The following is a 15,889-nucleotide window of genomic DNA, read 5'->3' as shown; positions in this document are numbered from 1 at the left end:
ACCCCCAAACCACCCTGGGGTGGCCCCGCGGTGACACTGGCACCCGCCACACCCCCCTTGTCGCCTGCCACACCCCGGGTCCCCTCCCAGGCCCCAGCGGGTGACAGCGGCTTCCACTCGGGTGAGGGTGGCCTTGGGGACCAGGGGGGCTTTGCGTGAGGTGGCCCTTGGGGACAGGGGCAGCTGCTGGGGGATGTGAGTGTCACCTCGGCGGGACACCCTGCGGTGGCACCACCGTGTCCTGGGGTGTCACCACGCCGCAGGGACACGGCTGTGACAGGAGCAGGGGGACGCCCCGAGCCCCCTCCCCACACCCAGGCCCTGCCCTGGGGGCTCCCCCCACACCCCCAAACCCGCTGCTGTTGGTGAATTAATCAATTCATTAATTAATAATGATAATTAACACTGAGCGTCCTTTCCCCCCCACCCCCGGGTGCTGCTCCCTGTGGGGCCACATCCCCGGGCCCCCGAATTCCCAGGATTTTGCAGGGAAATATTTAAAATAAAAGATTTTATGAGAAACTTTCCGTCATTTTATTTTATTTTAGGGAACTGTTATTTCTCCCTTTGGAGAAAGGGGGCGGCTCGGGCGGGGAAACTGAGGCAGGGACAGGTGACAAGTGACAATCCTGCCTGTCCCTCCCTCCCTCCCATTCTGGCACAATTCGCCTGGAATTGCTCCGGCGATATTTGGGGTTTTTCCTCCCCCAACCCTTTAATTTGTGTCCATCCCGCCTCTTCCCGATCCAGGTGGGGCCAGGACAGGGAAGTGGCCGTGTCCCCGCCTCTGGAATTCTGTCCCCAACCCCAGCCGGGCCCCGCTTGGATTTTGCTTTTCCCTTTTCCCAGCCCCGCTCCAGCGGGGATTTAGGGATTTTCCAACCGTGAAAAATCCGCAAAGCCCTGGCTGGATTTGGAACGTGGGTTTGGGAATATCCTCGGGGTTTTCCTGCCTGCCCCGGTGATCCTGAAAGATCCACGGGAATCCCGGCGCTGCTCCTTTTGCCCGTTTAACTCCAGAAGTCGCAAATCGCACTCAAAGATTTTTCCAAAGCTCCTTTCTCCAAGGCGAAGCTGTCGCTTTGGGGGTCGGTGACAGCTTGGGGACACCCCCAGTTTGTCCCACTCGATGCCGGGGGCTCCTCCAGGCTGGGATGACTGGAAAACCGGCAACTGGAGGTGAAATTTTAAGGGGAAATGTGGGGGTTTGTGGTTTCTGATGTTAATAAAAGTCACGTCCTGCCTCCTTCCGCCTCCTCCTCATCCTCCATTGCCCCCCGCTCCGGGTGCCACTGGCCCCGTGGGTGACATCGCAGGGTGACATTTCTAAGGCCACCATTGCCCGCTCTGCTGTGTCCTCAGAGCCCCCGACAGACCGTGCACCCCTTGTTCCCTCTGCTTATTCCTTATCCCAATCCCTTATCCCTATTTTTCCTATTTTCTGATTTTTTATCCCATTTTTCCTTACCCTTTATCCCTACCCCGATCCCCACCCCCTATCACTACCCCTTATCCCTATTCTTATTCCTTATCCCAATTCTTACTCCTTTATTCTATTCTTATTCCTTATCCCTATTCTTATTCCTCATCCCTATCCCAACCCCTTATCCCTACCCCTTTTCCCATTTCTATCCCTTATCTCCAACCCTCTCCCTCACCTTTTCCCTCTCCCTAGCCTTTATCCTTTATCCCATTCCCTGTCTCATGTCTTTTATCCCTGCTGAGGAGCAGGAATATCCCAATTCCTCTCCCTATCCCGCTTTCACTACCCTTACCCTTTATCCCTATTCTTATTCCTTACCCGCATCCCTATCCCATCTCTTATCCCTATCCCTTATCCACAACCCCATCCCCATCCCTATCCCTATCCCAATCCCTATCCTGATCCTAATCCTTATCCCTGCCCCTTTCCCTATCCATATCCCTTATTCTTATCCCTATCCCTTATCCCTAACCCCATCCCTATCCCTATCCCTATCCCCATCCTTAACCCTATCCCGATCCTTATCCCTTATCTACATCCCTATCTCTTATCCCTGTCCCTTTCCCTATCCTGTTCCCTTATCCCTATCCCTTATCTCTATCCCGATCCCGATGCCTATCCCTTATCTACATCCCTATCCCTATCCCTTATCCCTAAACCCCTCCCTATCCAATTCCCTGTCCCATTCCCTGTCCCTATCCCTATCCCTATCCCTATCCCTATCCCTATCCCTATCCCTATCCCTATCCCTATCCCTATCCCTATCCCTATCCTTTTCCCTATGCCATTCCCTTATCCCTGTCCCTATTCCCATCCCTATCCCTTATCCCTATTCCATTCTCTATCTCATACCCCTTATCCCTTATCCCTTATCCCTTATCCCTTATCCCTTATCCCTTATCCCTTATCCCTATCTCTGTCCCTTGTCCCTTATCCCATTCCCCACCCCATTCCCATTCCCATTTCCACTTCCATTCCCGTTCCCGTTCCCATTCCCTGTCCCCATCCCTCTCCCATTCCCTTTCCCATTTCCACTTCCATTCCCGTTCCCGTTCCCGTTCCCATTCCCGTTCCCCATCCCTCTCCCATTCCCATTCCCATTTCCACTTCCATTCCCGTTCCCATTCCCGTTCCCATTTCCATTCCCATTCCCTGCCCCCATCCCGGCTCCCGCGATCCCGCCCCCGGCCGCTCCCTCCCGCTGTTTACAGCCAACACGGTGCCACCTGTGTCTCGGGTGTCACTCACCTGTGTCTCGGGTGTCACCGTGTCTCGGGTGTCACTCACCCGTGTCTCCGGTGTCACCTTTGCTGCCGCTGTCGCGGGCGGGACCGGCGGGGCCGGGCCGGGGCTACAAAACGCGGGGCGCTGCCCGGCGGGACCGGGACCAGACGGGGACAGGGACGGGGACAGGGCCATGGCCGCCACCAAGGTGACAGCACCGGCGACAGAGCTGGCGGCCGCCCGCGAGCACGGGCTGGCCGTGACCCGCGACTTCCACAGCAACCCGCGGCTGAGTGAGTGGGGGACACGGGGACACCGAGGGGACACCGAGGGGACACCCAGGGGACACCCAGGGGAGGGGAGGGACACCCCTCTGTCCCCGAGCAGTGGTGGCAGGGACGAGGGGGTGACACCGGGCAGGAGTGCGTGGGTGGCGCTGGAGCAGGTACGGGGACGGGTGGGTGACACTGGGGCAGGCAGGGGTGACAGGGATGGGTGGGTGTCACCGCGTCAGGAAGGGACAGAGGGGGGGCACTGGGACAGGCAGGGGTGACAGGGACGGGTGGGTGGCACTGGGACAGGCAAGGATGGCAGGTATGGATGGGCAGGTGACACCGGCTCAGGAGGGGACAGCTGGGTGGCACTGCGACAGGCAGGGTGGCACAGGGGCCACGTGTGTCTCTCGGGGGGGACAGGGTGACAGTGTGGGGCTGCGGGGGTGTCCCCTCCTGGGCACCGCACCCACAAGGACGGGGGAAGGTGTCCCCACCCTGGGGACACCTGTGGGGCGCCGTGGTGACACCCCAGAGGTGCCGGGGCGCCCTTCCCGCTGTGTCGCCATCCCACGGCGACATCGGGACACCTGGCACCGTGCCAGCGCCACACGGGGCTGCACGATCCCCCTGTCACCTTGTCCCCAAGCCCCCGCTGTCACCAAGGGCGTCCGTTGTGACCTTTGTGCCTTCGCTGCCGGGGCCGGCCGGTTCGGGAGCCACCTCGTTGGGATGTCACCTCCCCTCGTCCCCAGCCGGGTGGCTCCGGTCCCTCCCGAGCCGAGCTGGCCCTGCCCGGCCACCCGCCGTGTTTGCTGTCAACAGCGGCCACCCGCGGGTGACTCCTGCCCGGGTCACCTGGCCGAGCGCCAGCCCTTGGCTCGGTGTCACCCGCGTGTCCCTTTGCCAGGAAAATCCGCCCCCGTTTCTTCCCGCTGGTCGCGTTTGTCCCCTCGAGGGACGCGTTTGTCCCCCCCCCGTGTCCAGCCCGGCACCGGTCCTGTCCCCGCTGTGTCCCTGTCACCCAGGTGGGCAGCTGGAGACGGGTCCCCGCACCCCAAAATGCGCTGGGAGGTGACAGCAGAGGTGGCAGGAGGGACAGAGAGGGGTGGCATGGCTGGGGGGGGGGCTGGCGGTGACATTCGGAAGGGTGGGGACATCCCTGAATATGGGGGAGGGGCAGGGTGGGCACCTGAGCTCATGGAGGTGCAGGGTTCCCCCAGTTTGGGGTCCCAGTTTGGGATCCCAGTTTAGGGTACCAGTTTGGGGTACCAGTTTGGGGTCCCAGTGTGGCACTGGGCACAAGAGTAATGTCACTGTCCCCAACTACAGCCCAGTGCCCAGAACTGGGAGAACTGGGATGGGCAGGAACGGATGGATGGAGGGATGGATGGATGGATGGATGGATGGATGGATGGATGGATGGATGATGGATGGATGGAGGGATGGAGGGATGGATGGATGGATGGATGGATGGATGGATGGATGGATGGATGGATGATGGATGGATGGATGGATGGATGGATGGATGGATGGATGATGGATGATGGATGATGGATGGATGATGGATGGATGGATGATGGATGGATGGATGGATGGATGGATGGATGGATGGATGATGGATGGATGATGGATGGATGGATGGATGATGGATGGATGATGGATGGATGATGGATGGATGGATGATGGATGGATGATGGATGGATGGATGATGGATGATGGATGATGGATGGATGATGGATGGATGGATGATGGATGGATGGATGGATGATGGATGGATGGATGATGGATGGATGGATGGATGGATGGATGGATGGATGATGGATGGATGATGGATGGATGGATGGATGGATGGATGGATGATGGATGGATGGATGATGGATGATGGATGATGGATGATGGATGATGGATGGATGGATGATGGATGGATGGATGGATGGATGGATGGATGGATGATGGATGGATGGATGATGGATGGATGGATGGATGATGGATGATGGATGGATGGATGGATGATGGATGGATGGATGATGGATGGATGGATGGATGGATGGATGGATGGATGGATGGATGGATGGATGGATGATGGATGGATGATGGATGGATGATGGATGATGGATGGATGGATGATGGATGGATGGATGGATGGATGGATGGATGATGGATGGATGGATGATGGATGGATGGATGATGGATGGATGGATGGATGGATGGATGGATGGATGGATGATGGATGGATGGATGGATGGATGGATGGATGGATGGATGGATGGATGGATACATGGAGGGATCCATGGTTGGACAGACAGATGGACAGAGCAGGAGGCCCACACCCAATCTGTCCGTGCAGCCCCAGCCCAGCAGTGATTTTGGTGGGTCACTGCCACGTCCCAGCTGTCCCCGTTATCCCTGACACCTCTCCTGCTCCAGACACAGGGTGGTGCCTTTGGGATCTGTTCCTGGTGCCGTTTGGGACACGGGCAGCAGCAGAGCAGGGCCCAGGGACACTCCCAACCCTCGGCCACCCTGCCCTGGGGGGCTGTGACCCCACTGCCCCACACCCCACTGCCCCACAACCACCCCCCACCTTGATCCCACATCCTTTAGGATCCCTCCCTCCCCTCTCCCCTCCCCTCCCTCCCTGTTTTTTTCCACCAGCAAAACCCACAGCGAGCCCGACGATTGAATTTTCCTCTTTTTTTCGTTTTTCTTTTTTTTTTTTTCCTTTTTTTTTTTTTCCTCGCTGGCTTCACGCTTGGCTGGGGCCGCCTTTTCCCCGGCTGCCCCCACATGACCGTGCAGGTGTGTCTGGGAACCCGCGGCCGCCGGGCCCTAATTAGTGGCATAGAGTGTGACCCCCCGCCGGGCTTTTCACGGCCCCTGCCAGCCCCGGGCCAGCCCCGCGGGGTTGACAGCGCGGCACAAAGTGACACATGGCACAATGGGCAGGTTGAGGAGGCGACCAGGGCCGGCCGGGGGGGGAAGCGGTCACTTAGGGATTGTCGGAAAAGTGCCAGGGTGGGCTCGGGGGTGAGAGGGATTGGGAGGAGGAGTTGGAGCAGGAAAAGGAGCGGGTGGATTTGTGGGGTGAGTTCTGGAAATTCGGCATTCCTGGGATCCTTAAAGCCTGGATTTTGGGTTGAGAGGGAGTTTAAATCCCACCCAGTGCCACGCCAAGGGACCCCTCCCACTGTGCCAGGCTGCTGCAGGTCCTGTCCCTGTCCCTCGGACACCGCCAGGGGTGGGGATGCATCCAGCCCCTGCAGAGCCTGGTGCCAGCACCCTCTGCCCCTGCCTGCCCCTGCCGAGGGCTGCCAGGGCTGGGGTCCCCCCTCTGTGCCCTGGGGGACACCGGGGACCCTCCCTGTGCCCCGGGGTGGCTCAGGAGCAGCTCTGGGCCTGCTGGGGCAGCCCTGCACCCACGGCTTTGCTCTGGGGCTGGGGTTTGGGGTTTTGGGGGCTGCTCATCCCTCCTGCCTCCCATCCCTGCTCCGGGTGTCCCCATCCCTTCCCAGCTCTGGAATTTGGGGCGGGGGTTGAGCATCACTCCCTGCACACCCGGCCCAGAGGACGAGGTGACAAAACAGGGGGATGGCTTCCCACTGGGAAAGGGGAGATTCGGGTGGGATTTGGGGAAGGAATTCCTCCCTGCCTTCGCACCCCAACCATTCCCTGGCCCCCTCGGAGGTGGCAGCGAGCCCCCGGCGCACTTTGCAGCCGAGCCCTACGTGCGGGGGGCTGGGAGGGGCGGCGGGGGCTGCGGAGGGCAGGGCGGGCCAGCGGGAGCAATTAGCGGCGGGTGGAGCCGGGTCGGGTCCCCTTTGTCACCGGGGGCCGCGGTCCCCCCCGCGCGGCGGCCGCGCTGGTCAGCAGTGCGTGAGTGTCAGCGCTGACGGAGATCGCAAGTGACAGCAGCTGTGAATTTGGGGCTGGGGGTGTGGAAAGGCCACGTTGAAAGACTTTGCTTTTCCCTCGGCCCCTCTGCCCCCGCCCCCCGGCCGGCGGCCGCAGCCCACCCAGCCCGCGGCTGCGGCTTCATTATCGCTGCTGGGGCTTTCCGGTGCTCCCCCCGCGCTTCTGGGCCTTCCTCCTCCTCTTCTTCCTCCTCCTCTTCTTGTTCTTCTTCTCTTTCTCTTCCTCCTCCTCTTCCGCCTCTTCTTGGTCTTCTCAGCCTTCTCTTCCTTCCCCTCTTGTTCTTCTCCTCGTCCTCTTCTTCCTCCTCCTCTTCTTCCTCTTCCTCCTCTTCTTGTTCTTCTCCTCCTCCTCCTCTTCTCCTTCTCCTCCTCATTCTCTTCTTCTTCTTCTTCTCCATCCTTCCCTTCCTCCTCCTTCTTCTCCATCCTTCCCTTCCTCCTCCTTCTCCTTCTCTTTCTCATCCTTCTTCACCTCTTCCACCTCTTCCTCCTCCCTCATCTTCTTCTTTTTCTCCTATTCTTCCACTTCTTCTCCTCTTTCATGTCCTTCTCCTCCTCTTCCTCTTCTTTCTCCTCTTCTTCTTCCTCTTCCCCTTCTTCCTCTTCTTCTTCTTCTTGTTCTTCTCCTCCTCTTCTTCTTCTTCTTCCCCTTCTTCTTCTTCTACTCCTTTTTATTGTTCTCCTTCATCTCCACCTTCTCCTCTTCCTCCTCGTTCTTCCTCTTTTCCTTCTTTTCCTTTTTCTCCTCCTCCTCCTCTCTCCCCACCCCGATCCCTTTCCAGTCTCTCCCGTGGCGTTGCTGCCGTGATTTCCCGCTCTGTCCCACAGAACATCCCAGAGCCGGGCATGGATGAGGGGCTGGAATGATCCCTGGAATGTCCAAGGCCCAGCTGGACACCAGGGCTCGGAGCAGCCAGGGATGGTGGGAGGGTCCCTGGATGGAACCGGGTGGGATTTGAGACCCCTCCCAACCCAAACCAGTCCAGGATTCCGTGACATCCAGAGGTCCCTTCCTACGGAGGGATGGATGGATGATGGATGGATGGATGGATGGATGGATGGATGGATGGATGGATGGATGGATGGATGGAATGATGGGGGATGGATGGATGGATGGATGATGGATGGATGGATGGATGGATGGATGGATGGATGGATGGATGGATGATGGATGGATGATGGATGGATGATGGATGGATGGATGGATGGATGATGGATGGATGGATGGATGGATGAATGGATGATGGATGGATGATGGATGGATGATGGATGATGGATGGATGATGGATGGATGGATGGATGGATGGATGGATGGATGGATGGATGGATGATGGATGGATGGATGGATGGATGGATGGATGGATGGATGGATGATGGATGGATGATGGATGATGGATGGATGATGGATGGATGGATGATGGATGGATGGATGATGGATGATGGATGGATGGATGATGGATGATGGATGGATGGATGGATGGATGATGGATGGATGGATGGATGGATGATGGATGGATGATGGATGGATGGATGATGGATGGATGGATGGATGGATGGATGGATGGATGGATGGATGGATGATGGATGGATGGATGATGGATGGATGGGTGAATGGATGGATGGATGATGGATGATGGATGGATGGATGGATGGATGGATGGATGGATGGATGGATGGATGGATGATGGATGGATGGAATGATGGGGGATGGATGGGTGATGGATGGATGGATGGATGATGGATGATGGATGGATGGATGGATGGATGGATGGATGGATGGATGGATGGATGGATGATGGATGATGGATGGATGGATGATGGATGGATGGATGGATGGATGGATGATGGATGGATGGGTGAATGGATGATGGATGGATGGGTGAATGGATGGATGGATGATGGATGATGGATGGATGGATGGATGGATGGATGGATGGATGGATGGATGATGGATGGATGGATGATGGATGATGGATGGATGGATGGATGGATGGATGGATGGATGGATGGATGGATGGATGATGGATGGATGGAATGATGGGGGATGGATGGGTGATGGATGGATGGATGATGGATGGATGGATGGATGGATGGATGGATGGATGGATGATGGATGGATGGATGGATGATGGATGGATGGATGGATGGATGGATGATGGATGGATGGATGATGGATGGATGGATGGATGGATGGATGGATGGATGGATGATGGATGGATGGATGATGGATGATGGATGGATGGATGGATGGATGGATGATGGATGGATGGATGGATGATGGATGGATGATGGATGGATGGATGATGGATGGATGGATGGATGGATGGATGATGGATGGATGATGGATGGATGGATGGATGGATGGATGGATGGATGGATGGATGGATGATGGATGATGGATGGATGGATGATGGATGGATGATGGATGGATGGATGATGGATGGATGGATGATGGATGGATGGATGATGGATGGATGGATGGATGATGGATGGATGATGGATGGATGGATGATGGATGGATGGATGGATGGATGGATGGATGGATGGATGGATGGATGGATTAAGGATGGATTTCCATATGGATGGATGGATGGATGGATGGATGGATGGATTAAGGATGGATTTCCATATCACTCAAGTGCTCGGCCAATGATCCAATGTCACCCCTAGTGACACCAGCACTGCCAGAGGCTCCCACATTCCCGGTGGGAAGAGCCATCCCGGAAGGCAGCCAGGAATGTCCCCAAGGGGGTGGCAGCCACTGGGACAACGTTGGACACCCCGTATTGGGACAAGTGACACTCCCAGTGTCCCTGTCCCACACGGGTGGCTCTGGGTCTGCCGAGGAGGAGAAGAAAAAAATCCCAGAAACTCTGCCGGGGGAAGGGAAGCGGGAGAGCTTTGGGAGGGAGCGGGAACGGGAATAAAAGGCCGGATGGTCACTTTGGGAATAAAGGGGACAAAAGGAAGGGAGGGGGCTCCCGGTGCGCCGGCCCCTCCGGAGGCTGAATGGGCGAGCAGCAGGAGCCGGCCCTAATTGGGGAAGGGCAGAGAAGGCTAATTAGCTAATTAGCTCCTGGAGCGGGGCTGGGAGAACCTCGTGGGGCTCAGCAAGGCCAAGGGCGGGAGAAGCTGGGATGGGGCAAAAATCCAGGCTGGAGGGGAAAGGATTGGGGGCAGCCCTGGGAAAGGTGGGAATTCTGTCCCTGTGCTCCAGTCAGGTGAGATCCCACCTGCAGAGCTGCTCCAGCTCCTGGATCCCAAATTCAGGAGGGTGTGGAGCTTCTGGAGCAAATCCACAGCAGATTCCAGAGCTGTTCCCAGGGCTGGAGTCCCTCTGGAGCCAGGCTGGGAGAGCTGGGAATGTTCCCCTGGAGAAGGAAAAAATCCAGGGAATGCTCAGAGTCCCTGCAGGGGCTCCAGGAGAGCTGCAGAGGGACTGGGGACAAGGGACAGGGACAGGACACAGGGAATGGCTGCCACTGGCCAAGGGCAGATTGGGCTGGGATCTTGGCAAGGAATTCCCGGCTGGGATGGAATTCCCAGATTTTCTGTGGCTGCCCCTGGATCCCTGGCAGTGCCCAAGGCCAGGTTGGACACTGGGGCTTGGAGCCACCCGGGACAGTGGAAGGTGCCGGGGGTGGAATTCCTGGGCTTTAAGGTCCTTCCCAACCCAAACCAGCCTGGAATTGTGTCATCCCATTGCTGGAATGTCCAGGATCGCTGGCACTGCCCTGGCAGAGGGGAGGGGACACCGAGGGTCCCACTGTGCCACGGGGGTGACCCCACAGTGCCCCGTGGGGTGCCCGGGATTGGAACGGGACCCATCCCTAGGGATGAACTCCCTGGGGCTGTCCCAGCCGGGGACATCCAGGGACCCACCCCCCATCCCCGCGGGACGCCCCGCAGCTGGCCCGGCCTCTCCGATCCCATTAGGATCAGGTGGGAATGCCGGAGCGCGGGGGAGGGGAGGGCAGGGCATGAAAGGGCCCGGCGGGGTCAGCGGGGCCGGGGCAGCGCTCGGGGCTGCGGCACCTCCCGGGATGAGCGAGGCGCGGCTGAGAGCGGGATCCGCTCCCGCACACCTGCACCGCCGGGGGCCCATCCCAAACCCGGAGTTCCCGGGACCTGATCCAAATCCCGGAGTTCCCGGGAGCGGATCCCAAACCCGGCTCTTCCGGGAGCTGACCCCAGTGCTGGAAGTCCCGGGAGCCGATCCCAAACCCGGCGTTCCCGGGAGCTGATCCCAATCCCGGCGCTCCCGGGAGTTGATCCCAATCCTGGCATTCCCGAGACCCGATCCCAAACCCGGCTCTCCCGGGAGCTGATCCAAACCCTGGCGTTCCCGGGAACTGATCCAAATCCCGGAGTTCCTGGGAATTGATCCCAAACCCGGCTCTCCCGGGAGCTGGTCCCAATCCTGGCAGTCCCAGGAGCTGATCCCAATCTTGGCAGTCCAGGGATCCCATCCCAATCCCAGCACTCCCGGGAGCTGATCCAGATCCTAGTGTTCCCGGGAGCTGATCCCAATCCCATTATTCCCGGGATCCCATCCCAATGCCAGCGTTCCTAGGACTCGATCCCAACCCCAGCATTCCCACGATCCAATACAAACCCCATTATTCCCGGGATCCATCCCATCCCACACCCGGAATTTCCAGGATCCGAGTCCTGGAATTCCAGAATCCCAATCCCGGCGTTCCCAGGATCCCAATCCCGGCATTCCCAGGATCCCATCCCATTCCCAGGATCCCAGTCCCAGCACTCCCGGGATCCGCTCTCCCTCCCTGTGTTCCTACCCAGCTTCATCCCCGCTTGTCACCACTGTCCCCTGTCCCCGTTTGTCACCGCCTGTCCCAGGGTTGTTCCCGCGGGGTCACACCCTCATTGCCCCACCCCAGTGTCACCCCGGGGTGTCCCCAGGGCCACCGCGGGGTCCTTGGGAAGTGTCCCCGCATCCAGGGCCAGGCAGGGTCCTCGGGCAAGGCGAGGAGGGGACAAGGGGACACTGTCCTGGTGACATCCCTGCGGGGCACGTGGGGACACCTCCAGAAGGTGACACAGCCCCTGAGTGCCCTGGAAGCCACCCGAGTGACACTCCCTGCAGGACGGGGTGTCACCACGGGTCACTTGGGTGTCACCGGGACGGGGAAAGGGACACAGGAGGGGACAGCATGTGGGGGTGGCACCGCCCGGGCGGCCCCGCGGCTCTGGGGACTGACGGTGTCCCCTCCCCAGCCTACAGGACAGTGTGCGGTGTCAACGGGCCACTGGTGGTGCTGGACAACGTCAAGGTAGGACCCGGGTGACATGGGGACAGCTCGGCGGTGGCACCTGCGGCTGTGTGGGGACCCCAGTGCTGAGGGTGCGATGGGAGGAGTGTGTCCCCAGTCCCTGTCACCTGTCCTGTGTCCCCTCCCTCCTGTCCCCTGGGCTGTCCCCTGTCCCTTCTTCTCCATCTCTTGTCCCCTGGGCTGTCCGCTGTCCCTGTGCCATCCCCCCTGTCCCTTGTCCCCTGGGCTGTCCCCTGGGCTGTCCCCTCCTCTCCGGGGTCCGAGCTCCCTCCTCTGGACGCGCTCGGCAGCAGAGCCCTGTCCCCGCCTGAACGCGCGGGTGGTGTGTCCCCATGTCCCCATGTCCCCGTGTCCCCTTGTCCCCGTATCCCCGTGCTGGTGGCGTGTGCGCCGACACGGGTGACATTCCGTGGGACATTCCGTGGGACATTCCGTGGGACATGTGTGCGCTCGGTCCGGGGACTCTGTCCCCATGTCCTGTGTCCCTGCCCGAGCTCAGCCCTTGTCCCCTGTGTCCTTGTGCCCTGTCCCCTGTGTCCCTGACCAAGCTCTGTCTTCTGTCCCTTGTCGCCTGTCCCCCTGCCCAGCTCTGTCCCCTGTCCCCTGCCCAAGCCCCATCTCCCTGCTCTGAGCGGGGTCACTCCACACCCCCCGTGTCCCCTTGCTGTCACCCTCCCTGTCCCTGCTGCCCGCTCTCCTGGCTGGGCAGGGACACCTGGGTGACCCCGGGAGGGATTTTGTCACCCGGTGTCGCGTTTCCATGGCCCTGTCATTTATTAATTAATTAGCCCAATCAAAGGAGGAGGAGCAGGAGAGCCCTGAGCGTGCCGGCCAGCAGCGACATCGGCCACTGTCCCCAGAGCAGGATGTGTCCCCGCGGTGTCCCACGAGTGCCACTCGTGCCTTGGGGGTGGTGGCAGCCTGGTGGCTCTGGCTGTGACAGCGTTGGTTGTCACCTACTCGGGAGCTGAAATCCCCTCGGTATCAGGGAAACTGAGGCACGGAGCAGTGCCACAGCCCGGGGGCAGCTCCAGGATGGGACAGCGACAGGGACAGGCAGTGCCACCCCCACCCCCGCCATCCCTTTGCTGCCCGGTGTCCCCCTGCTCAGAGTTTGGTGGCTTCAGGACCAAAGGAGGGGAAACTGAGGCAGCACCAGCGGAGCGGGCGGGGCTGGGGGGACAGGGGCGGGCTGAGGGGACAGAGGGGACACCGCCACCCCATTCGGCCGTGTCGCTGTCCCCACAGTTCGCCCAGTACGCCGAGATCGTGAACTTCACCCTGCCCAACGGCACCACCCGCAGCGGGCAGGTGCTGGAGGTGATGGGCGCCAAGGCCATCGTGCAGGTGAGCGCGGCGACACCGCGGCGACACCGCGGGGGCGTGGCGACACCGCCACACGGCGACACGCGGGGGCTACGCGACCCGGGACTCCGTGCCTGTCCCGGGACTCTGTCCCCGTGCTTTGTCCCGGGCTCTGTCCCGGGGTTCTGTCCCTGAGTTTTGTCCAGGCTCTGTCTCTGTCCCTGTCCCAGGGTCACTGTCCCGGGTCACTGTCCCGGGTCACTGTCCCGGGCTGTGTCCCGGAGTTCTGTCCCTGTCCTGGATCCCTGTCCCAGGGCTCTGTCCCCGGTCCCTGTCCCGTGCTCTGTCCCTGTCCCAGGGTTTGTCCCAGGTCCCTGTCCCGGGCTCTGTCCCGTGGCTCTGTCCCCCTCCAGTGGTGGCTGTCGGGCTCGTGTCCCTGTCCTCTTAAGAGGCGGGACTGGTGTCCTGGGATGGGTCCCGGGACAGGTGACAGTGTCCTGGGACAGGTGACAGTGTCCCGGGACAGGTGACAGTGTCCTAGGACAGGTGACAGTGTCCTGAGATGGCCAGGAGTGTCCTGGGACAGGTGACAGTGTCCTGGGATAGCCAGGAGTGTCTTGGGATGGGTCCTGGGACAGGCAACAGTGTCCTGGGATGGTCTGGGGTGTCCCGGGACAGGCCGTGTCCCCCTCCCTCACCCCACAACCCCACACTGACCCCCCCGCTCCATCCCAGGACCGCGCTGCCACCACCCCCCAAAGCCACCAGCCCTGGGGTATCGGGGGCTGCCGGGGTGTCCCCAAAGCCACCAGCCCCGGGGCTGTTTGGAGATTCCGGGGTGTCCCCAAAGCCACCAGCCCCGGGGCTGTTTGGGGTCAAACCCCTCCTAATTAGCCCGGATCCCCCCCAGATGGCCCCGCGGGGCCCGGGGGGGTGGCGCAGCTGCCCCAAAGTCGCCGCTCTGATGCCACCTGTGCCTCGGGGATGCCCTTTTAATCCTATTAGGGAGTCAGGCTCGGGCAGGGGGAAAAAAGGAGGGGAAAAGGGATAAAAGGAAGGGAAAAAAGGGAGAAAAGGGGATTTTTGCAGCCTCAGCGTTGTGGGGAGTGACCCGCAGCCCCCGCACCCACCTGGGGGGCTCCGGGTGTCACCTGTCACCGTCCCCGGATCCCCCTGCTCCCAGGGGCCACCCGGCTCTAATTAAAGCGGCGGGCCGGTGGTTAATTAACGCGAATGGTGTCAAATATTATCTGGATCAAAAGGCTTTTCCCGCGGGCGCGGCATTCATGGTCCACCCCAAAAAAAATCCCCCCAAAGCCCCTCAAGAAGGGTTTTTAACCCCAAACCTTGTCCCCTCTTTTATGTCCCCTCCAGGGGGCGTTGGGGTGAGCGCGGGTCACGTCACGGCCCCCAGACCCTTAATTAATCCTCGCTAATTGCCCTCTCCGGGCACTCCGCAGGTGTTTGAGGGCACCTCGGGCATCGATGCCAAGGCGACAACGTGCGAGTTCACGGGGGACATCCTGCGCACGCCGGTGTCCGAGGACATGCTGGGTGAGCCCGGGCACGGCTGGCACCGAAATCTGGGGGGTTGGGGGGGGTTGGGGTTCAGCTCTGGGGCTGAGAACGTCCCCGGGTCACCCCCGAGCTGTGACAGTCACCCGGGACAGGGCGGGACCCGTCCCCGCGTCCTCTGTGCGGTGATCCCGGGAACGCGTGGGGTGGGAGGGGAAAGGAGTCCAGGTGAGGTGGCACCGTGTCCCTGGAGGTGGCACCGTGTCCCTGGAAGTGGCACCCCGCCCCTGGAAGTGTCACCCCATCTCTGGCGGTGTCACACTATCCCTGGCAGTGTCACCCCATCCCTGGCAGTGTCACCGAGTCCCTGGCGGTGTCACTCCACCCCTAAAAACATCACCCCGTCCCTGGAGGTGCCACCGCCTCCCTAGCGGTGTCACCCCGTCCCTGGCGGTGTCACCCCGTCCCTGGCGGTGCCACCCCGTCCCTGGCAGTGTCCCAGGCCAGGCTGGGCAGCGCTTGAAGCCACCTGGCGCAGTGGCAGGTGTCCCCACGGCAGGGAGGTGACATCGACGCGATTTAAGGTCCCTTCCCCCCCAAACCACTGTGGGATCCAGCTCTGAGCCCCCCCTGTCCCCTCATGTCCCCCGAGCCCCCCAAACCCCGCCGGGGTCACTCGGGGCGGGCCGGGGGTTGTCCCTGTCCCCGCGCTGTCCCCCCACCCACGGGGGCCGCGTGTCCGCCGCCATCGCGTCCCGCAAAGGGCAGGGGGCGGCCGAGCCCCCCCGGTGCCGCCCCCTCCCGCTCTCGGTGTCCCCCGGGAGTCGCCGCTGCCGTGGCCGCTGACCTTTCGTGCTCGGCGCTCGGCGCTGCCATCAGCCT

The 15,889-nt window shown here is 60.6% G+C and overlaps 1 protein-coding gene and 1 long non-coding RNA gene across 2 annotated transcripts in view; one reads left to right on the top strand and one right to left on the bottom strand.

Moving 5' to 3' along the window:
* Positions 1-15,889, bottom strand: part of LOC135299762 (uncharacterized) — a 200,255-nt gene that overhangs the window by 139,358 nt on the left and 45,008 nt on the right. The gene's annotated exons all lie outside the window — the stretch shown is intronic.
* Positions 2,901-15,889, top strand: part of ATP6V1B1 (ATPase H+ transporting V1 subunit B1) — a 23,412-nt gene continuing 10,423 nt past the window's right edge. Inside the window, exons 1-4 of the mRNA XM_064419216.1 lie at positions 2,901-3,000; positions 12,132-12,187; positions 13,436-13,534; positions 14,953-15,046. Coding sequence (XP_064275286.1) covers positions 2,901-3,000; positions 12,132-12,187; positions 13,436-13,534; positions 14,953-15,046 — 349 coding nt within the window. The remainder of the gene's footprint in view (positions 3,001-12,131; positions 12,188-13,435; positions 13,535-14,952; positions 15,047-15,889) is intronic.

This window comes from Passer domesticus, chromosome 4, assembly GCF_036417665.1.
Source record: "Passer domesticus isolate bPasDom1 chromosome 4, bPasDom1.hap1, whole genome shotgun sequence".
NCBI classification, from domain to species: domain Eukaryota; kingdom Metazoa; phylum Chordata; class Aves; order Passeriformes; family Passeridae; genus Passer; species Passer domesticus.
Note: the sequence above shows the minus strand (reverse complement) of the source record. Positions and strands in the feature narration are given on the sequence as shown.